The sequence below is a fragment of the Gossypium raimondii genome, chromosome 13, assembly GCF_025698545.1.
Source record: "Gossypium raimondii isolate GPD5lz chromosome 13, ASM2569854v1, whole genome shotgun sequence".
NCBI lineage: Eukaryota > Viridiplantae > Streptophyta > Magnoliopsida > Malvales > Malvaceae > Gossypium > Gossypium raimondii.
Genome location: NC_068577.1, coordinates 39,574,989 through 39,599,984, shown reverse-complemented (window position 1 = coordinate 39,599,984; position 24,996 = coordinate 39,574,989). Strand labels below are relative to the sequence as shown.

General features: G+C 35.5%; 1 protein-coding gene across 1 annotated transcript; it reads left to right on the top strand.

Moving 5' to 3' along the window:
* Positions 1-16,840: 16,840 nt before the first annotated feature.
* Positions 16,841-24,739, top strand: LOC105783301 (nucleolar complex-associated protein 3). The gene is made up of 13 exons (XM_012608676.2): positions 16,841-17,178; positions 17,401-17,570; positions 17,691-17,866; positions 18,035-18,243; positions 18,359-18,461; positions 18,834-18,997; positions 20,496-20,634; positions 21,086-21,262; positions 21,353-21,489; positions 22,443-22,769; positions 23,023-23,162; positions 23,274-23,371; positions 23,891-24,739. The coding sequence occupies exons 1-13, from the start codon at positions 17,003-17,005 to the stop codon at positions 24,395-24,397; spliced, it is 2,523 nt and encodes an 840-aa protein (XP_012464130.1). The 5' UTR covers positions 16,841-17,002; the 3' UTR covers positions 24,398-24,739.
* Positions 24,740-24,996: the final 257 nt, after the last annotated feature.

The following is a 24,996-nucleotide window of genomic DNA, read 5'->3' as shown; positions in this document are numbered from 1 at the left end:
CACTACTGCTTCTTAGCTGCTGTTTTTTGAACCAGAAATGGAAAACCTAAGGAGTTTTGTCAGTATTGAAGAGACGATGACAGAGACCTCAACATCACAGAGAACGACAAACTCTTTGAGGGATTTGATCAACGCTTACCGCACCAATTGTTGATGCACTACATTGAAAGTAGTGAAAAAGATGGAGATGAGTGGTTTCTTTTTCAAAAGGGTCTTGAAATTGTATTTTAGTGAGTTTTTTGGATCGATTCTCTAGGTTAGATCCCGGATTGAGTTATTATATAATAGACTAAATTATAATTGTTAATGTAACTCTGTTTTTTTTATACCCTCAACCATCCATCACTATGTTATAGTACTGATAAATTTTTATTATAAATATTAAGGTTATTTATATTTAGTAGATATTAAGATCATAATTAATTTCATCATATATCAAATCAATCAGGCTGTTGTTAGAAGTATAATTGGTCATACATTGTTGCAATTAATTTTGTGTATATGCATTTTGTTTGTCCTTATGATTTTAAGAGAATGCAAGCATGAGTTTTGCAATATACTATTTATCATTTGCTAAAAGTAAAGTAAATTTACATTGTTGCTCCCAAAAGATTATAATTTAACATAAAGCTTTCCCTTATTCTATATAAGTTTTATAAATATCATACGTATATTTGTATATTTATTATTGAATGAGGCATAAAAGGAATACACTAAGTTTTTAATTAATACTGAAAAATAATGTTTATTTATTTATTAATTCGATGGAAATATATCTCAATACAAAAATATTTAAAACTATTAGTGAAAGTGAAATAACATACACATGTTATGGGATGTGTATCACACTACAAAACTGCCATGAAATTGTTGATAGTAGTATTATCAAGTCTGTAAAATGACCACACCTTAGATTGTTGAAAATGGTAAATCTTTTATGGAAAATTTGGAAAAAAATTTGCGTTTTTTAATATATATATATTTTTAATTTGAAGAGTTTTAATAATTTTTGAAATTGTATTTTTATTTATAATTTTTAAATTCTTTTATAATTTTTAAGTTATTTTATGTGATGACATATAAAATAAAATAGGACCACGTCATCAATAAAAGGTTGAGACCTAGAGGGTCATTTTGCTCTAAATAGAAGAGTAGGAGCCAAATTGAGAAAAAAAATGTAAAGGTTGAGGGTTAAATTTATTATTATGCCTTATATAAATAAGCATTTAATGCACAATTTTAACCGATGGACTATTTAGTTCATTCATTTAACATACAAGGATCATTTTGCCTATTTTTCAATAGAGGGACTAAAATGCAATCCCAAATATAATACATTGACTGCTACAATATTTTTTACCAACAAAAAATAATGTTGACACCATTTTTTTGTTCGAACGGGGTCGACTTTAATTTTGAAATCGAAAAAAAAGGGGAGTCGCCACCAATCTTTTTTGATGAGGTGTGATCGGGTCACCTCAAAAAGTGGTTGTTTTTAATAAATGATTTGATTTTATTAAAACAACGATTTTTGTCCACGAAATTCAGAAAAACGGGTTCGGGAGTCGGTTACGTACGAGGAAGGATTAGCACCCTCGTAATGCCCAAAAATTGGTACCTAGTTGATTAATTAGTGTCTTAATGTCGAAGATTGAAAACTTTGAAGAGTTTTAAAAATACGATCCTTGAAAAAGAATTTGAATAACATGGATTGAAATTTAAGATTCTCTTGTTCTGAAGGAATATCACATCCAGCACGTTAAAATACGATACTTTAAACCCTCGAAACCAAAATCACCTTATGGTTTTAGAACCTATACTTTAAAATTTTAAGAGGATACTTGGCTATTTGGTCAAACGAGAAATCGAAACCCAGCACGTTAGGGCACGTTTTCTCGAATTTCCAAACGCAAAATATTACCTTATTTTAAAATTTTTCTTTTTTTTGAATAATGACGAGTGCAACACTTGAACGAGGTGTATTTGTTTTGTTCGTGATAAAATAGACTGGTTTATTACTATAGGTATATACAAATCGAACGCGGCTTTTGAAGTGATGAAATGAAATGGGATGATAATATAGAACATGCAATCAATTTATGAATAAAATATTGCATCGATGAATGACAATAATATGGAAATACGAACAAACTAGTTATAGTTCACACGATGACAATAATCACACAATGTACATCATTTAAATAGTAGTATTAATAATGAAAGACGAATACATTAACTAACATATATAACAATTTCAACATGAGTAGTATAAAGTAAATTAAAATAAATAAAATATAGAACAATTTTAAAATGATAATAAGTGAGTTTTAAATAAATAATCAAGAAAAAGAGATTTAAAAATCAACTATATACAACTTAAAAACATTGTATATGAAAAATTTTAGAATAAATAATATATATGTACGTATAAAAGCGTAAAATAAGAGATATATAAAAGAGGGCAAAATACCAAAAAAAGTCCATTTTTTTAAAATTTACCGAAATGGGCCAGGTATTTTATTATTGACTGGAATGGGCCCTTTTCCCTGAAAACACGTCCACGTCAGCACGATGTCAGGGGACGTGTTAGCAAAATGCGTCCTTGAGGGCGCCCTTTGCTTACGTGGACACAAAGCGCATTTACAAGGACGCGCTTTGTTGCCATGTAGGCAAAGCGCACCCTTAGGGACGCATTTTACTGCCACGTAGCACGCCCCTGGGGATGCGTTTTTGTCATTTCTCCCATGTTAGGTTTTGGGTTTTTAGGGTTGGGGTTTAAGGTTTTTAGGATTTTTAGGGTTTTGGAGAAAAAATTAAACAAATAAGGGATTAGGGTTTAGGGTTTCTTAATTAAATTAATTATAATTTTTTCAAAATTATATTAGGTTTCGTGTTTATGGGTTTTTAAGATAAAATCAAAGCAGGATGTTTTATCAGAAGAATTTCTGAAATCGCGCCCACGTGGACGCGCTTTTGCTACAGTAGGTCCTGAAAAAATAATTTCGAGTTGACGTTTCTGAGCAAATAGTATAAAAAACGCTTCAAGCAGGATGCTTTATCAGAAGAATTTTTGAAATCGCGCCCACGTGGACGGGCTTTTGCTACAGTCAAAAAAATGACCGTTGTACTGTTCACGCGCGGGGAAAACGCGTTCCCAGGGGTGCGCTACGTGGCAGTAAAATGCGTCCCTGAGGGCGCGCTTAGCCTACATGGCAACAAAGCGCACTTTGTGTCCATGTAAGCAAAGCGTGCTTTGTGTCCATGTAAGTAAAGCGCGCCCTCAGGGACGCGTTTTGCTGACACGTCCCCTAACATCGCGCTGACGTGGACGCGTTTTCGGGGAAAAGGACCCATTCTGGTAAATAATAAAATATCGGGGCCATTTCAGTAAATTTTAAAAAAAAGGGGCTTTTAATGGTATTTTGCCCAATAAAAGACCTTAAAATGACTAGTAGATAAAACATAAGAAAACAAAACAAATGGTAGAGTTGAAAAAGTATAAAACAATTTTAAAATAATTAGTGTATATAATGCATTCTCATATAAGATAAAATAATATATAACGACTTAAGATAAATAGCTAAATTTTTTATATCATATAAAAGCTTAAAATAAGTATGTAAAAAGGACGAGAAATTTTTTTAAACTAAACTGTGAACTAAAGTAGATAATGTATATATATATTTAAAATAAATAACGTATATAAAAAACTTGAAATAAATAATGATGAATTTAAAACAGTTTAAAATAATATATAAGGGGAACTCCTAAATACTATAAAAAAAACGAAGGCAGTTTAAAAAGAGAAAAAAAAAGTATATATGGAAAAATGGGGCTAAAGGGTCAACGGTGTGATTGAAACCAAGATAAAATTAAAGGGCTCAATTAAAAATTAAAAGATGGAACAAGGGACTGATTCGCCACATGCTGAAAGTATCAAGGGGAGAAATAATAAATGCCCGAAGTCCCTTATGTTGTGCGTTTTGACATGGGCCAGAACGAAATAAGAAAAAAATTATGCGGATAAATTAAAAGGAAAGAAATTAAAAAAAAGGACTGGATTAAAAGCACAAAAAATGCAGAGGGACTATCTGCATAAATAACCCCAAAGAACCAAACACGCGGGTTCCCCAACTATTCAAGTCGGGTTACGCGGGTTCCCCCCTCCCAAAACAAGGTCGTTTTGCGTCTGGGGAGGGTTCCCAAAACACTGTCGTTTTAGTGTTATAAAAGGGCCAATTTTTTTTTAAAAAAAGGTTTGCTGCAGGATTAGAGAAAGAAAAGAAGAAACTTTCAAAAGTCTCCCCCCCTCTGCTAGGGTTTCGAATCCCCTTAACACCGACTGATGAGTCACCTCGGTGGTTCGCCGCACTACCACGATGGCCGGTGGCCGACGACAAGCAACCACGGGGAGGTGAGTTTCTCATTCTTCTCTTTTCTTATATATTTTTTATTTTGAATGCAAAAGAAAAAAAAAAGGTAAAATAAAATACACTGAAATAATAAATAAAAAATAAGGAAAAAAGAAAAAAATTAGTTCAAAGATTGATATCCACCTTTTAATATTTTCGTGTTGCTTTTTAATTTCTAGTGTTCGTAAAAAAAATTACAAGCGGATGCTTCGGCTTTTATAGCCATATTACAACCGTTGCTTTTAATACTTTTTTTTGTTTTTTATTTTGCTAGATTCTTCTGTTGCTTTGCATTAATTTCTCTCTGCAGGTGTCAGATGCGTGCGATGCGCGTGGAGGGGGCTGGCGTGAGGCGACGCGGCGGCAACAATGGCAGGCCTAGGTGCGGCGGCTGAAGAGGGTTAGGGCTTGCTCTTTTCTGCCGAAAATGTTAATGTTGTTTGGGCTAGGGTTTTTATTTCATTGGGTCGTTTGGGCCATTGTATTTTTGGCCTTGTTTTATTTTTATTTTTATTTTTATTTTTTTGGGTTATTTAATTTGGGCCCGAGCAAAATTTAGGCCTTACAACTGCCCCTCTTTGCTCATTGTCGTGTAACGGGAATAGAGCAAATACTTCAAAAAGGACCAATTTTGCCCAGTCTCACCGGATCTTGATTTGTTTTGGTGCTTTCTTTTCAAGTAGCTTCATTCTAGTCCACTGCGTCTTATTACTTTGATCCACTTCACGGCATCTTTAGAGAAATATGACTTCAATCTACTCTGCTGCAACTCTATGGAGATGAGATTTGGTTTTAGTTTGCTCCACTGCAACTTCAAGGAGATAGGACTTGTTGCTTCAACCTGCTCCACTGTGACTTCATGGAGATAAGGTTTGACACGATTAGATCTAATTCGACCTACTGCAACTTCAGAGGTATATGATTCATCGTTTTAATCTGCTCCACTGCAACTTCAGGGAGATTGGATTAGTAGCTTCAATCTGCTCCTCTGCAACTTCAGGGAGATAAGACTCGCTATCTTCAGTCTGCCCCACTTCAACTTCAGGAGGATAAGACCTGATACGATCTGCTCTACTGCAACTTCAAAGAGATAAGATCGGTAATTTATAGCTTTAATCTATTCCACTGCAACTTTAGGGAAATAAGATTTGCTATCTTCAATCTAATTAACTGCAATGTTGGGGAAGCTAGATTCACCGTTGTAGCTTCAATCTACTCCACTGCACTGCCAGGGAAGTAAGATTCGTTGTTGTGGCTTCAATCTTTTAATTGCAATGTCGGGGAAGCAAGATTCACCATTGTAGCTTCAATCTGTTCCACTGCACCGCCAGGGAAGTCAGATTCGTCATTGTAGCTTCAATCTATTCCACTATAATGCTAAAGAGATAGGATTGGTGTCTTTAATCTACTTCACTGCCAGTACAAGAAGACAAAATCTACAATCTCCGGTCTGCTCCGCTGCAAACTCAAGGAGGCGAGGCTGGTGTCTTCGATCTGCTTCGCTGCCAATACAGGAAGACAAGATCTGCTATCTTCAGTCTGTTCCACTGCAAACTCAGGGAGGTCAGGCTGGTGTCTTTGATCTGCTTCGCTACCAGTACAGGAAGACAAGATCTGCTATCTTCAGTCTATTCCGCTGCAAACTTAGAAAGGTTAGACTAATGTCTTCGATCTGCTTCGCTGCCAATACAGGAAGAAAAGATCTGCTATCTTCAGTTTACTCCGCTGCAAACTCAAAGAGGTCAGGCTGGTGTCTTCGATCTACTTCGCTGCCAATACAGGAAGATAAGGTCTGTTGTTTTTAGTCTACTCTGCTGCAACTTCAGGGAGATAAGACTTGATATGATGATTTCAATCCATCCCACTACAACTTCAGAGGTATGGGTAACTTCATTGATCTGTTCTCTGGGAAACATAACCTACAAAATCCATTTCATGGGCCTATTTATGCCTAATGTTTAGGATGTCACAATTATAATGAATCAAATGCTCCTAACTAGATGTGTATGTATAATATTTGCATGAATGCAGAATGTCATTTTTCGAGAATGATCCCTTTTTAATGTTTGGGTTGTCATTCCTCGTTGTTCACCAAGGTTCTATCACTAATGTTTTCTTGTTCAGCTGGTATCTTTGACAGAAAAACCAAAGAAATAGTCACAATTTAGACTATTCTTTCTCCAATGCTTCTAACCCTTAAGTTGGTTAGTTCTAAATAATAACCATGTTTCAGGTCCTCGTACTATTTAGAAGCTTTCAGAGTAATATACAGAACTCTTTCTGCTTGAATATTGTCAGTCCATTAATCGTTACTTCAATGAAAAATGCTTGAAAAAGATTATCAAAGTGGACAAGATAAAGTTTCGTTGAGAGCAAAGCTCGAAATGAATGAATTAATCAAGATAGCAAATTTTTCTAGAATACAAAAATGAGAATAAACTAATCAAGATGGCGTGTTTTGCCAAAATATAAATGAATAAAATAGATTCCCCAAATATCGCAGCATGAGCTTCTCTGCCCAAACTTCTTGAGGACCTTTTTGAACTTGATATGTGTTTAGAAGTTCTAGAAGATTTTGTTGATGCCTCGCGATGTAGCATCCCTCCTTCTTGTTAATTTGGAGAGGGCAAGACTACCACATGCCCCACATTTGATCAAAAAATTTGAATTGTCCATTCCTGGGTTTTCAATTCAAAACCCCTTTGGTCTCAAGACGCCCTTTGCGGGTTTTCATCTTGGCCTCTCCTTTTTTTTAGGCGAAGTACTTTTTCACTGAATTCAAATTCACAGGATTAGGCAGGCATTTTCCATCCATCTCAGTCAAAATTAACGCTCCTTCAGAAAAGGCCTTCTTTACTACATAAGGTCCTTCCCAGTTTGGCATCCACTTTCCTCTGAAGTCTTTTTGTATGGGAAAGATCTTCTCTAGTACCAAATCCCCTTCATGAAATTCCCTAGGACGAACTTTCTTATTGTAAGCTCGTATCATTCGTTTCTAGTACATTTGACCATTACGGATAGCTCTTAACCTCTTTTCTTCAATCAAGTTCAGCTAATCATATCGGGATTGAATCCATTCTGCTACATCTAGTTACAATTCTAATAAAACTCAGAGGGAATGAATCTCAACTTCGATGGGCAAAATTTCCTCTATTCCATAGACCAATGAGAAAAGAGTTGCCCCGGTAGAGGTTCTGACAGACGTTCGATAAGCATAAAGGGAAAATGGTAACTTCTCATGCCAATCTTTATAAGTCTTTATCATTTTCCCCACAATCTTGTTGATGTTCTTATTAGCTGCTTCCATCGCGCCATTCATTTTTCGGTGATATGGGGATGAGTTAGGTGCTTGATCTTGAATTGACTATAGACCTCCTCTATCGTGCTGTTATTCAAGTTCAATGCGTTGTCAAATATAATCCTTTCGGGCATCCCGTACTGACATATGATCTCCTTTTTTAGAAATTTATTGACTGCCGATTTCGTGATGTTGGCGTAAGAAGTAGCTTCTACCACTTAGTAAAGTAGTTAATCACTACAAAGATGAAATGATGTCCATTTGAAGCTTTTGGTGATATCGGCCCAATGACGTCTATGCCCCACATGGAAAAAGGCCATGGAGAAGTCATGACGTGAAGATGTGAAGGAGGTACATGAATTTTGTCCCCATAAATCAGGCACTTATGGCATTTCTTGGCATACTTAATGCAGTCTCCTTCCATGGTGGACCAATAATATCTGAATCTCATAACTTGCCCGGCCATTGTAAAACCGTTAGCGTGTGTTCCACAGACACTATCATGGATCTCTTCTAAGATTTGCTTAGCCTCAATAGCATCCACACATCTTAGCAACACCTGATCCTTTCCTCTTTTATATAGGATCTCTCCATCTAAAACGTAGTCACTAGCCAGCCTCCTCAACATTCTCTTGTCATTCTCAGTTGCTTGGTCTGGGTATTCACAATTTTTCACGTATCGCAATATGTCTTGATACCAAGGGTGGTCGTCTTTTCCTTCTTCTTCGTAAATGTTACAACAGTGGGTTGGAGCCTCATAAATGCTCATTTGGATAGGCTTCACATCCTCTTGTTTATTTACTTTGATCATAGAAGCCAATGTAGCCAAAGCGTCGGCCATCTGATTCTCATCTTGTGGGAGATAACAGAAGGTGATGTCATCAAACTCCTCAATTAATTCTAGGACTAGCTTTCGATAACTAATCAACTTGGGGTCTCTTGTTTCCCACTCGCCTTTGACCTGATAAATCACTAGTGCAGAATCTCTATATACCTTAAGTACCTTGATTTTGCGTTCTATAGCCGCACGGATTCCCATGATACATGCTTCATACTCCGCCATATTATTTGTACAATCAAAATCTAATTTGTTAGTGAACGGATAATGATCACCGTCTGGAGATACTAAGACTGCCCCGATCTCGTTACCCACGGTATTTGAGGCTCCGTCAAAGTTCAATTTCCAAACATTGCCTTATTGTGTGTTTGCCTTAGCAGTTGCCACATACATCAGATCCTCATTTGGGAAATCGAAGTTCAAAGACTCATAATCTTCCAGGGCTCTACTAGCTAGAAAATCTGCTATTGCGCTCCCTTTTACGGCCTTTTGATTTACATAGGCTGTGTTTCTTAAGGAGACGGAAAATAAGGTCACATTTCTCAATTAACTGTGAAATAAACCGAGCGATGTAATTTAGTCTTCCTAGAAAACCTTGAACTTCTTTCTGAGCATTTGGCAGCGGCAATTCTTGTATGGCTTTGACTTTGTTTGGGTTAATCTCAATTCCCCTTTCGCTGACTAAGAATCCTAGCAACTTTCCCGATCTAGCCCTGAAAGTGCATTTGGCTGGGTTAAGCTTTAACTGGAATTTTTTTAACCTTAGGAATAGTTTTCTCAGGACTTGCACATGTTCCCCCTCTGTTCTAGAATTTGCGATCATGTCGTCGACATAGAGTTCTATCTCTTTGTGCATCATGTCTTGGAACAAGGTTACCATGGCTTTCTGATACGTCGCTCCTGCATTTTTTAGTCCAAACGGCATCACTTTGTAGCAAAATGTCCCCCACATTGTTACGAATATGGTCTTCTCCATGTCTGCAGGATGCATCCTAATTTGGTTGTACCCGGAGAAACCATCCATGAAGGAGAATAGTGAGTATCCAGCCGTGTTGTCGACTAAGGTATCGATATGGGGCAATAGGAAATTGTCCTTGGGACTGGCTTTGTTCAAATCTCTCTAGTCCACACACAGTCACACTTTCCCATCTTTCTTAGGAATAGGGATGTAACACCCCTAATCCGTATCCTTCCCCAGAATAGGGTTATAGAGCATTATCGGAGTTTACAAATTAATTTTCAGACATTTCATCTCATCAAGCATTCATATTTATAACCAATCAAAATCAAAACATTTATGAGCTAACATTAACCAATTAAGTTATACAAGTCATTATAACCAGAATCAAATTATTCAAAATTTCCAATAGAACCAATGGATAATGTGATATGTCTCCAACAAACTTCCAACCCAATCAAGCTTCCGATAATTATTTCAAAACATCTAATAATTATACCTATTACCAATAATAATTCAATTCCAATAATAAAATACACACATATATAATATTCATTACCAAATAGCATTCACTTTTATTAAAATTATACAAAATATAGTTCATACGAACTTACCAAGCTAAATTGCGAAATAACAAAATTTAGGGATATTTTGGAAAATTTCTATTTTTTCTCAATTTCCACCCAATCTTGATATAAATTAATATTTCATTCAATTTACTAATTTAAATAATAAAACAATTCATTTCATGCAATTTGGTCACTTTTTGACATTTTTACAAATTTACCCATAAAGTTTCACATTTGTTCTATTTAGTCAACCTAAAACATGTAAATTGGTCATTTTAATGAAAACTCATGCTAGTTGAGTAATCATATATTTTCCTCCTCCTCCTCTCCATTCCACATCCTTAATGCATATAACATGCTTATAGGTAACATTATCTAGAATTTCACCATTTACTTATATATTCATTCAAAGCTGTCCACATGAGTCGTAGTCACTAAATTATTTATATCTTGAGCTACAGAACTCGAAATTAAGATCTGTTAATTTTCTCTAAAACTAGATTCCCATATCTTCTTACCATAAAATTTTCAGAATTTTTGGTTTAGCCAATAAGTACAGTTTATTCTTTAAAGTCATCCCTATTCTGCTGTCTGACAGTTCCAACCCTTCTTCACTAAAAATTAACTATCTCCTCGTAAAGAATTCGAATGATGTTACCGTTTATTTCTATTAAAAATAGACTCAGTAAGGATTTAAACATATAAATTTAAGCCTCTAATTATTTTTCTCCAATTTTTGATGATTGTCCAAAGTCAGTACAGGGGAACCCGAAATCATTCTGACCTTATCTCACAACACCTATTATATCTCATACTTTACAATTCCATTGCTTACACCGTTTCTTCTATGAGAAACTAGACTCAATAAGATTTAATTTAATATTTTTTTCATCCTCTAATTCAATTTATACGATTTTTGGTAGATTTTCAAATTCAGACTACTGCTGCTGTTTCAAAACTATTTTAGTGTAAAATGTTGATTACTAAGTCTATAACACTCTTATTTTCCTTCTCTACACTATTTCTCAACACTTTCTCTTATTTTCTCTTTACTAACATATCAAGAACTTATAACCTTATATAATAAAACCCTACATTAACATCAATCTCATACTTTTTCAATAATATCAAACTCGAAAATATATTGAAATCATGATGTTCTTACCTTGCTCAATTGACTTCAACCTTTAACTTGATTTTCTCTCTCCTCCAGCCTCTATTTCTTGAATCTAACTTGATATTCTAGCTCCCCATAGTCTCCTTGTCAATTTTCTCTCTTGGTGGCTATGGAGATTTCTTTGATTTCTAAGTGAAAATGGTGGATTTTTGGTGAAAGGACCAAATTGTAAAGAAAATAAAGCTTTCTTTCTTCTCCTCTTCTTCTCACGTTAATGCATGCAAAAATGGTGGGGATGGATGCTTTTCATCCTTCTTTCCACATATATATACTAAATAAATTAATAATAAAATAATATCATTTAAAAAAAATTAAATTAAAATATTAATAAACTAATATTTATTTATTTATTAATCTAAAATATCTCCAACATCATCATTATCTTCTAGATTTATCTCTCTTCTAATTGACCATTTTGCCCTTTATGATCTTTTAAAATTTCATCCTTGAGTCATCACTTAATTTGGTAAAATTGCGATTTAGTCCCTCAAACTTCTTCACCTTTTTCAATTTGGTCCCAATCCATCCATTTTTCTTAGTTTCTAGATTATTCCACCCTTAAAATATTTACACCATTGGTCCTTCAACTTTTTCATATTTATACTTTAACCCCTCAACTTTTGAGTATTTACTCTTGGTAACAAAACTTTTCTCACTTTTGCGATTTAATCCTTTCTTGAATTAATATGTTATAATATACTTCCCAATATTGCCATAAATCAAAATTACCCCTTTTTAGCACTTTATTTCCTTATTTTACTATATCAGAGATATTATCTTACTTTCCTTACTGTAGAAATTTTCGGGGTATTACAAGGGACTATGTTGGCTACCCATTCTGAATACTTGACCACCTGTAAGAACCCATCATCAAACTGCTTCTTAACTTCTTCTTTTATTTTCAGCAAGACATCAGGTCTCATCCTTCGGAGCTTTTGTTGGACTGGTTTACATTCTTCCTTTATGGGTAGTTGATGTACCACAATATCGGTACTTAGACCGGGCATGTCTTGATAGGACCATGCGAAGACATCTTTAAACTCTTGAAGCAACCCAACGAGGTCTCGCCTTGTTTCTTCGGTAATGAAAACGTCAATTTTTACCTCTCTTCCCTCTCCTAAGCTCACGACTTCTACTGATTCCTTATAAGGTAAGATTTGTTTTTCTTCTTGCTCTACCATTCTTAACAAATCAGTAGATAAAACACTGTCTTGGTCATCTTCAAAATCCTAAGGATCATCCGTACTCATGTCTTGTTCAAATAGGGACCCTGAGTTAGTAACAGCGTCGCTCACATCGTTGATATCTGAAGACCTGTTATTAGGACGAAGGGAGGTCCAAAGAAAGAAGAATCTAAGAATAGTTGTATGCACAGTATGATTATAAATGGAATGAAAAGAATGAAAGAATATTTGCTCAAAGTGAAACTGAATGATATGTTTTCATTGAAATAAGATTTTGGACATGTGCTTTTTTCATAAGATTCTTATTGCCTTCAGGCTTAGAGCAATAAGTGATTTCTAAATATTACTCTGAATTAGTTCTAAATGTTACAGGGATCTCTTCTATAGTCTAGTTGTCTAGAACACTTCTAGGCTCGTAAGGGCGGATGCCTGACATACTTTCTTCTTCGAGTTCTTCTTTGAATATGACATTGATGTTCAGGTTTTCTAACATTTCTTCTGCAGTATTTCTTTATGGTGTCCTTCGTTCAGGATAAATGGTTCCCCCTGATACGAAGGTTCTGGATATGTGGGGGAAGGTCATAGGTTTCCAATCAATTTTTCTTCTGCTCAGACGCGCCCTCCTCTTTTCGTGCCTCATTTCCAACTCTTTCCTTCTTTGATTTGCATTTGGCTTAAACCCTAAGCCAAAACGGTCCGTTTATCCTTCATTATTGGTGTCTCTACCCTTCCTTGAAGGCACTTTCCGAGTCCTTTCCTAGGTAAGACTCCTTTCCCAACTGTCATTTGCAGTCTCATCCTCGTGGTTTTGGATATGTTGGGCCTTGGGATCTTATTCCCTTCAACAACAAAGGTTGCGTTTACGAATTCCAAAATCGAAAGGAACTTTCAATTGCCTCATCGTCCGTTCCTAAATATGGCGCATCGCTGGTTACCGACGCAATGATGTCTTCTTCAGCGCTTATCGTAACCAGCCCACCTTCAGTCACCAATTTCAACTTTTGGTGCAATGATGAAGGCACCGCTCCTGCTGAATGAATCCAGGGTCTTCCCAACAAGCAATTATACGAAGGCTTGATATCCATTACCAAGAAATCTACCTCGTACGTATTCGGGCCAATCAAAAGGGGTATTTCTATTCTTTCCATTACCGTCCTTTCAGTGCCGTCAAATGCTCTCACTATATTCTGGTGATTTCATGTTAGAGTCATCCACTGGCAACCTGTTTAAGGTGGATAAGGGTAAGACATTTAAAGCCGATCCATTATCGATTAACACCCCTGACAATGTGTATCCCTTGCAGCGAGTGGTGATATGTAGGGCTTTGGTGGCTCCTCTTCCCCCCGACGGTATTTCATCATCACTAAAGAAGATGAAATTGTCAGCACTTATATTGTTAACTAGGCGATCCGACTTGTTCACTGAGATATCGTTAGCAACATAAGTCTCATTTAGTACTTTTATCAACGCATTACGGTGCGTCTCCAAACTTAGAAGTAACTCGAACACTGAGATGCGAGTCGGTTGCTTATGCAGTTGTTCCACCACGCTATACTCGCTATGCTTTAAGAATTTTAAGAATTCTCTAGCCTCGCTTTCAGTCACCGGTTTGTTAACATGCGATTCAGTTCTGGACGTCTTTGTTTTTTCTTGCTCAACTGCCAAGGCTTTTCCTTTTATGGGCTCCACTCCTGCATTTGCTGGATCGTAGCGTTTTCCACTACGTGTATAGAAGCCTACATCATTTCCCTCCTTTGAAGCGTTTACCAGGTTCTCCTCTCCCGGGATCGTCACGTTGCAGTCATAATTCTAAGGAATCCTTTTGTTATCATTGTATGGAAAGGATACATGTTTTTGGATTATGACTTTCCCCGCTATTTGTATTCCAGCTTCTATGTTCCTTGGCCGCGAAATAATCACCACCGGGTGATTAACCTTTTGGGCTTTTCCAGTAAATCCTACCTCCGAGGCATAAACTTCTCCCTCCTTTAATCCTTTGATCTCTTTATAAAACTCCAACTCTTTGTTGTTCATCAGATTTTGTACCATGGCCTTGAACTCAGTGTAGTTTTGAATATCATGGCCCTTTTTGGCATGGAACTCACAATATTTCCCTGCTCCTTCGGGCCTGTCCTTTGATTCTTGCTTGATTAAACCTCCATTTATCATTCGTTCCCAAACCCATTTCAATGGGGTCTTTACCTCCGTAATGTCATCTTTGATTCTCCTTCCCCCACTCTCAATTATCGCGTTTACCCCTTTATCAAAATGATTGGGTAACGAATTTCCTGCTACGTTTGGTCCTGATGGGTCGTCAAGCTTTATAATCCCCATCTATGAGTCTTTCAACCACCTTCTTAAACGCAGTGCAGTTCTTAATCGAGTGCCCCATTATCCCTACATGGTATTCACATTGGGCATTCACGTCGTACCATTTGGGGTACGGAGGTTGCATGGGTTTCAGATAAAATGGAGACACCACGTGTGCATCGAACAGATTCTGATACAGTTCCTTGTATGTTATTGGAATGGGCGTGAATTGAAGTCTCTCTGTGTTAGGCCTAGTGTTGGGCTCTTGCCTTGAGGGCCTTGATGTCTAGTGGCTACCTTCTTGGAGGGCCAACAATGATCGGTTTCGAATAACTCTTACTATATGTGCTTATGTTGTTCACCTCGCTTTCCTTTTTCCTTGGGGCTGGTCTTTTGGAGCTTTCCCTCGCGTCTATTTTACCGCTTCTTATTGCATTTTCAATCATTTCACCAGACATTACCATATCCGAGAAGCTCTTGTTGGGCACTCCCCAACATGTGGTTGATGAATGGGGCTTTCAAAGTATTGATAAAAAGTATGGTGACCTCTTTTTCTAAAAGGGGTGGTTGGACTTGCGTTGCCACCTCCCTCCATCGTTGGGCTTACTGCCTGAAACTCTCGTTTTGTTTCTTCTCCATGTTCTGTAACGTATTGGTGGCCGACGACAAGCAACCACGGGGAGGTGAGTTTCTCATTCTTCTCTTTTCTTATATATTTTTTATTTTGAATGCAAAAGAAAAAAGAAAAAAAAAGGGTAAAATAAAATACACTGAAATAATAAAAAAATAAGCAAAAAAGAAAAAGAAAAAAGAAAAAAAACGGTTTAAAGATTGATATACACCTTTTAATATTTCCGTGTTGCTTTTTAATTTCTAGTGTTCGTAAAAAAAATACAAGAGGATACTTCGGCTTTTATAGCTATATTACAACTGTTGCTTTTCATCATTTTTTTTGTTTTTTTACTCTTTATTTTGTTAGATTCTTCTGTTGCTTTGCATTAATTTCTATCTGCAGGTGTCAGAGGCGTGCGATGCTTGTGGAGGGGGCTGGCGTGAGGCGGCAACAACGGCAGGCCTAGGTGTGGCGGCTGAAGAGGGTTAGGGCTTGCTCCTTTCTGCCGAAAATGTTAATGTTGTTTGGGCTAGGGTTTTTTTTTTCATTGGGCCGTTTGGGCCATTGTATTTTTGGGCTTATTTTATTTTTATTTTTTGGGGTTATTTAATTTGGGCACGGGTAGAATTTGGGCCTTACAAATAACATAGGAAATTATGATGTAATTGTACTCTATTAGTTAAACATATTTTGTGTTTAAACTTTAAACACAATAGAGTAATTGGATGAAAATATAATTTAAGAATAAAAATTATATCTTTTTTGTAATTAAGGAAGTATAATTCTTTACAATTGCAAAATAAAAATACCATCTTAATAATTACATTTTCATCCAATTAATGTGATGTCCAAACTCATCTTAAATGTAATTTGCTTTCATTTATTTTACTCATAAGTGACGTTTGGTACATTCTCATGATAATATTTCAATGTGATGTGATTTTGGGAATATAATTACTAAAAATGTAATATTACAACGTTTGTTATTGGAAGAAAGTACTAACTAAAATCCCGAAAAAAATTACATTTATGTATTTGGTTCATTAAATTTTAATATAATGATATATGTATTAATTGTATAATTACATATTTATTATTTTATATAAAAAATTATTAATTAAAAATTGAAATTAAAGTAAAATAAAAACTTGGAAACATATTTATTAATTAAAAGTAAAAGGGCTTGAAACATGTAAAAAAACTTAAAATAACATGAAAAAATAAAAAAATAAAAAGTTAAGAAGATAATCGAATTTAGGTCACAAAAATAAAAACAACAACGTTTAATCATCGAGAATGAAGAAAGTATTTTTGAAAAGCATTGATAAATTCAGTTTATTTTCCCTAATTTATAAATTTACTTTTATATAAATATATTTACTAATAAATAAGATATCAAATTTTGAATAAAAGTATCATATCATATCATATCAAATATATTTACTTAAATAGTTTCCTTTTCAAAAGGTTGATTTTATTGAAGACCGAGATATTAGCTGCAAGCCCGACTCGACCAGATTGGACGTGGGCTAAAGTTTCCAAACAGGGATAAACCCTAAACCCTAGCATCCCTCCTTGCTGCAGATATAAATTTCGTATGTGTATCTAATTCAGAAAGTAAAAATAATAATAATAAAATTGCCATGGGGAAGGGGAAGGGGAAGGGCAAGCAGCGGAAGCAGATAATTCTGCCGCCGGAACTCCCACCAGAAATAGCAGATGATGATATTGAAGTCTCTGACGAGGACCTTCAATTCGTGGATGAAAACAAAGACTACGCTGGCTTCGTCTCTCGCTTGGACACTCATTCTATTAACAAGTCCATTTCTTCTCTTTTTCCTCAATTTTCAAATTCAACTTCTATTTTTAGTTATAAAAATAAAATCATTTGTTATTTGTCGATTTAATTTCTGTTTTGGTTATACATGCTTTGATTTGATATTTGGATAGTGTAAATTAGTTAAAATTTAAAAACGGCATTCGACTGTGGCAACTTGAAATGGGAATTAGATATTTCCATTGAACTTTGTTTTGTGGATAGGCAAGTCACTCGGGTGGAGGGTGTGAATGAAGATGCTTTGGAGGCTTTGTATGAGAAACGAAGAAGGAAGACATTGGAGCAGAAAGAGAATGAGAAAAGTGTTGTTCAAGTTGACCCTGTTGATGCCCTTCCTGTCAAGAGTTTGGATGGAGAAGTCTACTACCGTACATGTATCTTATTCTTTTCTTGGAAAAAAATGGAAAAAAGTTATTTTACTTTCTTTCAGTGCTAAAGAAAGTGTCTTCACTTATGGAAGAGAATGAAATGGTTTATGCTGTTATATAATGCAGTTTCCCAGACAGCAGAAGTGACTGAAAATGAAGGAGACGTTGATAAGAGCGTAGTTAAGCTGACGAAAGCTGAAAGGAGAGCAAAGCTTAAAAAAACAAAGAAAGAGGCCAAGAAAATGGGGAAGGAATTGGCTAAAACTGAAGAAGTGCAACCAACTCAACAAGAAGCTGCACTAGTATGTTGTTAGATTGCTCTTCTATGTATCTTTCAATTTAAACAAAAAACTATGAATATTAGATTTTACACTAGTGTCTCAGACAATATTGGTGATCTTTCTTAGAGAACGTCTAGGAGTCAAATGGTCCAATATATATTCAATATTCTAAGAGTGCTTGTCTTTTAGGCAGAGGTAAAAGAAGACCTCACGGCTGAGGAAGCATTTGAAGCCAAAAAGCGTAAGCTAGCTGAGCTTGGAATGGCACTACTTGCAGACCCAGAGGCAAACATTAAGTCTCTGAAAGATATTTTGCAATTTGCCAAAGATGGTGATCACTCAATTGTAAAGCTTGGACTGCTGTCCTTGTTGGCTGTCTTCAAAGACATTATTCCAGGGTACCTATAGTTTTTTTTCTTCTCTACTGCCCCTTAATTACTACTTTTAATTAATCTTCCTTTTCACTGCATTATATTTATATTTTTACTCAACTTTTGAATGTGCTAAATACAGCTATCGGATTAGGCTACCTACTGAAAAAGAGCTAGAAATGAAAGTTTCCAAGGAAGTTAAGAAAATGCGATTCTATGAATCAACACTTCTTTCTGCTTACAAGGTTTGAACTGCTAACTTTATATGATCAGTTCTTGAGTGGAGTTTGCATGTTGTGGGTATTCAGCAGAATTAAACAGGGTTTTCTGCCACATTTTCTTTTAGAAAGATCACCGTTATCTGAAAGCTTTCAACACGGTTTAGTTGGCCTATGGATTTGTGCAACCATATTATGTGCTGATGAATATGAAAAGGTTGTAGAAGCATTGGTCTATTGTGAAGATATGTTATGGGCATTCCAACTTTTAGCTGGTTTTATAGTATGTCTAATAATAAGATTTGATGTTTCCACATCACTCAAGTTTATTTTTAGTGCAATAACTTGTTATTAATTTGGGCATGCATCTTTCATACTATTCATGGGAATATGCAACAGGGATACCTGCAGAAGTTGTTAGCATTAGAAAAGCAGCCCAGGTTTCATCATGTTGTGGTTCGTTGTATTTGTACTTTGCTTGATGCTGTTCCTCACTTCAACTTCAGAGAAAGCTTGTTAGTAGCTGTTGTCAGAAACATAGGCTCCTCAGATGATGTTGTAAGGTATACTGTATTGATGTTCTTTGAAATGTTAAAAATCCTCAAGTAATTTGTCAAAGGCCTTATAAGTTTTGATGTTATTAAAATGTATTTAATATATTAGTAGAATAATTTGAGCTTGGATAGCACAATGACGTAAAATTGATACAAAAGGTCAGCTTACTTGTTTTTCAAAATTCTAAAACCTACTATAGGAGATTGACATATGTACCAATGACTAAACTGTTGAGGAAAATGAAAGCTTGTTTCAATGTGAAAATCCTCCTATAACTATCTTTTGGACTGGCATGTCGAATTTCATGGAAGCAATTTAATACTCTCATCTAATGTATTTGGTCTACTCCTCTGATGTATGGGCTTCATTAATCACGTGGCTTGTTGCTAATTGGTCTTAAATGTTAGGTCATTTTAAAACTTTAAGCTTGAGATTTCGGAAGATTGATGGCATAGCTGGTTTACGTTTGTTGTTCTTTTCTTTTTGATTGTTACTTTCCATATTTGTAAGATCAGGATTTAGTTTGTAGAACCTATTTGCATTGCATATCTTTTGCTACTTTATTCCAGTGATAAGAAATAGACTTGGAGGAGTCATTTCATTGGTACATAACTATTTTTCAGCACTTCTTCTCTTGAAACAGAGTTATAAGAAGCATAGATTAAAGTATCTAAAAGACTTCCTTTAGCTTAATTGCTAGACGTGTTTTAGCCTAATGTTTTGCTGCTGCATGATCAAGTGGTTTTTCAGCTGCCACCAACTCTCTCCTCCCCTTCACTTCATTTCCTTCCTATCACCGCCTTTATTGTTATAAAATTTCATCCTTTTGAGTGAGTAGAATTTGCTGTGCTCATAAATAAATAGATGGGCTTTAAAAAAGCCAAAACAAGAAATATTACAGTTATCTAACTGATTAATAGGAAGAGGGGATATAGGTTAAGTTTTATTCTAATCTTATTAATCATAATGAATCTTTGAATAAAAGAACTTCTAAAATCAACTTTGAGAGATGGTGTTTCAGAAATAGTTGAGAAGTCAAATCATAAACCAGCCGATAATTTCATATCACCTTATCTAATGAGCTTGAGCTTATGCTAAAGAAAATTAATCCTATTAAACATCCATACCTTTCCTATGATCATTTCATGCATAGAGGAATGGTAATTGTCTGTTGCTTCCTTTTAAAGAAAGGTCCTGTTACTTGTCTGCTACTCAGCCACTGTGTTAATCTGTTAATCCTTGCCAAAAGGCCAAATCCATACGAAGTATGGAGTAGACTACAGTGCATTGTTTCACTTTATTTCTGGCAGATGTCACTTTAATATCATCAATGAAAATTGTAATGTTCTCTTCCATTCATATTTGAGTTTTCTGCGCATCCTGGATAACCTTGGATAGTTATGTCTTGCACCCTACTTGAAACATGCCACTATTGTTGCTTCAGTGATGATTGCATGAAGTACATTTTTGTTGCTTTTTTCTAAAGGGCCTACTACTTGTTTACAGGAGAATTTGTTGTTCAACAATTAAGTCACTTTTTACCAGTGAGGGGAAACATGGTGGTGAAGCTACTGTTGAGGCTGTTCGGTTGATTGCAGATCACGTCAAGGTTCATGACTGTCAATTGCATCCTGATTCTGTTGAGGTATTGAATACATTTCTGCTGCATTTATGGTTATTTGTATGCCTTTTGCTTTTTGTGCAAATAATGGTAAGCTGAAATAGTTGCATGATTAGAATCTGTTTTAATTCCATAACCTTGCTATAGAAGATACTGACTTTGTTCAAGTTCCTTTTCCATTTTGTTTCTCCACCTTTTCTCACATAAAAGGGATTTGAAGTTGTTATATGGAATGCCAGTTGGAGCTCGGCAACTGAAGACTTCAGATTGTATTATGAATGTTTGTCTTTAAGATGTTAATAAGATGTGGAAATGTCATCCTCTCTTTTTAACTGATAATCTGCCAGGTGGCCGTTTATCAAATTAGCTACTGATAACTGTTTCCTTATTAATTCACATGATATGTACTTTTTTGTGTAACTGTCTACCTGCTCCTTACTTCCTTTTTCTTTGGTTAATTTTCGATACTTTTCAGGTTTTAATGTCTTTGTCATTTGATGATGATCTTGGGAAGCCTGAAGTTCAAGAAGGTAATAACAAAATGAAGAACAAGAAAAATAAAAAGAGAAAGAATTTTGAGGAGTCAAATCAGCCTCAAGGAAATGACAGAAAGAGAAGTAAGCAAGAGACTATAGCTAAGATGAAGGAAGAGGTATCCCCAAAATAGCTATAATTCTTTTATGTTTGCTTTACCTTTCTTTTTATAAATATTACTGCATTGATGCTTGAATGCTTTGCTCAGGTTGCTGCAGACTATAAAGCTGTTTCCTATACTCCAGATGTTGAGGAACGGAAGAGGATGCAATCTGAGACACTTTCTGCTGTATTTGAGACATATTTCCGCATCTTGAGGCATACCATGCAATCTTCTGTAGCCAGGTGTGTTGGTCCTTACTCATTACACAATTACAATGAACAGTGTGGTTGGTTATTGGAACTCTGTGAGTTTTTCAGTTACAATTTGTTTAAGGCAGTGTGATATGCTGCCTAGTTATCCTATTGATCAATAATGGAGGATAAGAGAAAACCATAAACATGAACCGAAAATAGCATGAAATTTAATTTCCAGCGACCTTTAATTTAGAGGTTGATGACTCCAACTGAGGTTCAAAGTTTAGATTCCAACACCCCCTGTCCTTAAAAAAAGATGCATTAAGAAATTGAAAAATCTCTTATATATTTGACAGATGTAGTGTATGTTGAGATAGAATTTGTTAACCAATTGCAAAAACGAATTCCTGCACTTTTCAGTACTGCCGTTTCTGGGTCATTGTGTTTCTCTGATAGGCGGCTCTTTTATTGAACCTCACCCAATCCCAACCAAACTTGTTCCCTCTTGTTAACAAAATACATGATCAGGATCCTGTCTCTCTGTGTGGGTGTGAGGGAGGGAGGGTTGTATTAACTGTAGATGGTTACTATTAGTATTTTGTCAGGATTTCTTCCTACTTTATATGTGAAATAAAGTGATGAGAGATGAATCTTTACACCTATCTCGTTTTGTTTAATTACTAGTCTTTGTATGATATCTTAAAATTTCCTTAAGTTTTGGTATGTGTTTCATAACCATAAGAGGGGAAAAAATGTATCAGAATGTAGTAATATAGATGAAACAGATTGTCTTTGTCAAAAAAAGAGTGAAATTTTGTTAACGTTGGTTGAGATTTCCAAACAATGGTGGATTAGGATGGTTAATACTGACGAAATAATAAAGTAATTACCATATGAATATTTATACCAATTTGGTTTTTATTTAATATGAAGTTTTCAAGTCTTATCTTGATAATTAAAAATATCTAGCAAACCAGTTAATTCTGTCATTTTCTTTCCAGTTCTGAAGCAAATGGTAATATAACTTCTGGTGGGTCTGGGGCACATCCTCTTCTAGCTCCTTGTTTAAGTGGTTTGGGAAAGTTTTCTCATCTGATCGACATGGATTACATTGGAGATCTTATGAATTATTTGAAAAGGCTTGCTGCTAGAGGTAGCAGCTCAGATAGTTCTGCCCAGAAAGTGCAAAATTTGACTGTGTCTGAGCGCCTTCGCTGCTGCATTGTTGCTTTTAAAGTTATGAGGGGCAATCTTGATGCTTTGAATGTTGATTTACAAGATTTTTTTGTCCAGCTTTACAATCTTGTACTTGAATTCAGGCCTGGAAGGTTAGTAGGATATTGCTGCTCCATAAATATTTTCTAATGAATATCAGAGCTTAGGAGTAAATATAGCTTTCTCAAATTCTTTTCTAGCTGCAAAATCTGGTTGAGACTAGCTTATTGCAAACGCTTTCAAAAGCTGAAATCAACTTTCTGAAACAAGAACAGGTTTATTTTCTTTTAAGAAAAGCCAGTCACCAGAGGAAAAACTGCAAAGCGTGTAGCCGGTGTTAATTTTTTGCTTTTGTCTATGTTGCAGAGATGAAGGTGAAGTTTTAGCTGAGGCTCTTAAGATAATGCTATGTGATGATAGGCAACATGACATGCAAAAGGCAGCTGCATTCATAAAACGCTTAGCCACATTCGCTTTGTGCTTTGGATCTGCTGAATCCATGGCTGGTGGGTTTACTTATTTGAATAGTTGGACAATTTGATTTCTAGTGCTTTTTTATGGTTTTGTTAAGGCCTTTTTCTTTTTCTTTTATTTGGTTTTCCTTTTCGGATTTGCAGCATTGGTAACATTAAAACAGCTTCTTCAGAGAAATGTGAAGTGCCGAAACCTATTAGAAAATGATGCTGGTGGTGGCTCTGTGTCAGGATCTATTGCTGTAAGTTATTCTGTTACTCTTTAAATGATAGAATAAGTTCTCATATGCTTTTTGTTGAAAGTGACACTTGCTGCATTAACGTCCTATTCCTATATCCCAGCAAATTCATTGTCATTCTTTTTACAATGTTCTATTCCTATATGCTTTGCGAGTCATTAATGGGAAGAATGATCAGAAGAGATATAGGAATTGAAGCGTGAAATTTTTAGTTAGTGAACATTTTGTGGCAATTTGATTTGGGTTAGTGCTTTAATCTGCAAATTAGGCTGTAGTATTAGCCCTCTAATCCGCAATTTAGGCTAGCTGATTGGTCTGGGGTTTGATTTCCAACATATGCTACTCCTAGCCCAAAACTTTGACCTCCATTGTGTCAAAAAAGAAGGGTTTGATGTCCGTTTAGTTACTATTTTGATTAATTGGTAGAAGAAACACTAGTTTATGAATTTGGTTATTTAAGTAACATGGATGTAATTGTTGGATTTTGCTTTTGTTTTGACATTGTAATAAATGTAAAAACAGAAATACCAACCATATGGCTCAGATCCCAGCTTAAGTGGTGCACTTGCTTCGGTACTTTGGGAACTAAATCTTCTATCTAAACACTATCATCCGGCCATTTCAACACTGGCATCAGGCATCTCAAGCATGAATTCTGCACAGAACCAGGTTTATATCTCCATTTCTCCTCAACAAGCTTTTAAGAACTTGTTGCTGGAAGCGGGGTCATTCGAGTACAACCAACAGGGCGGTACACAGAAGTCAAATAAGAGGAAAGGCAGAAGCACTGCACTTGCCTCAACATTGGCTAGTGTTGAACCTCCTCCGGTAGATGAAAATGAGGTGAGCAAGAAGCTCAGAAGGCATTTCATTCTTCTTTGGGACATTAAAGAGAACGAGAGATTAAGGGGTGAGTTGGATCGGACAACATCAGCCCTACAGTTATATGAAGAATACAAGAAGCAACGGAAGCCAGCCACTCTGAAAAACAAGAAAAGCAAAAAAGCAAGAACGACGGTTGGGATGTGAAATATGCAGAGGGAGTGTTTTGCCATTGAATTCACTTCATTTTTGGAAGTTGGCGTCTGTTAATGCTGTTAATTATTTCAATTTAGGTTTTAGGTTTTAAGTGCATCCATCATGATTTTTATTTCAATGAGTATAATTTTTTTTTTTTGAAAATATTGCAATATTTAGGCTGTAGGAAAGGATATAATGCCATAAAAATATTGGAGGAAGGGCTGGTTTTCCATTTTTCTAAATTTGGTAGCGATTGAGGAGTTAGCCCAAGTCTATAGCTATAGACCTGACTTTGGGGGTCAATTTTGGGGATTTATAGTTATAGACCTGACTTTGGGTTGGGCTTTATTATTCTTTGATTCTGAAGCAAAACTTCATACGAATATTTAATTAAGTGAACGATATATTCTATATCAAAATATACCATCAACTTGATAAGATCATCAACCACTAGTATTCAAAATTAAAATGTTAAAATTATTTAACTCACTATCCGACTCGTAGGTCGAATGTTTGATCAAATGGAATCCAAGAATTAAATATTCATAAGGTACAATTATAACTCATAAAATGTAATTGTAAATTTTGTTACATCAGCCTAGGAAAAA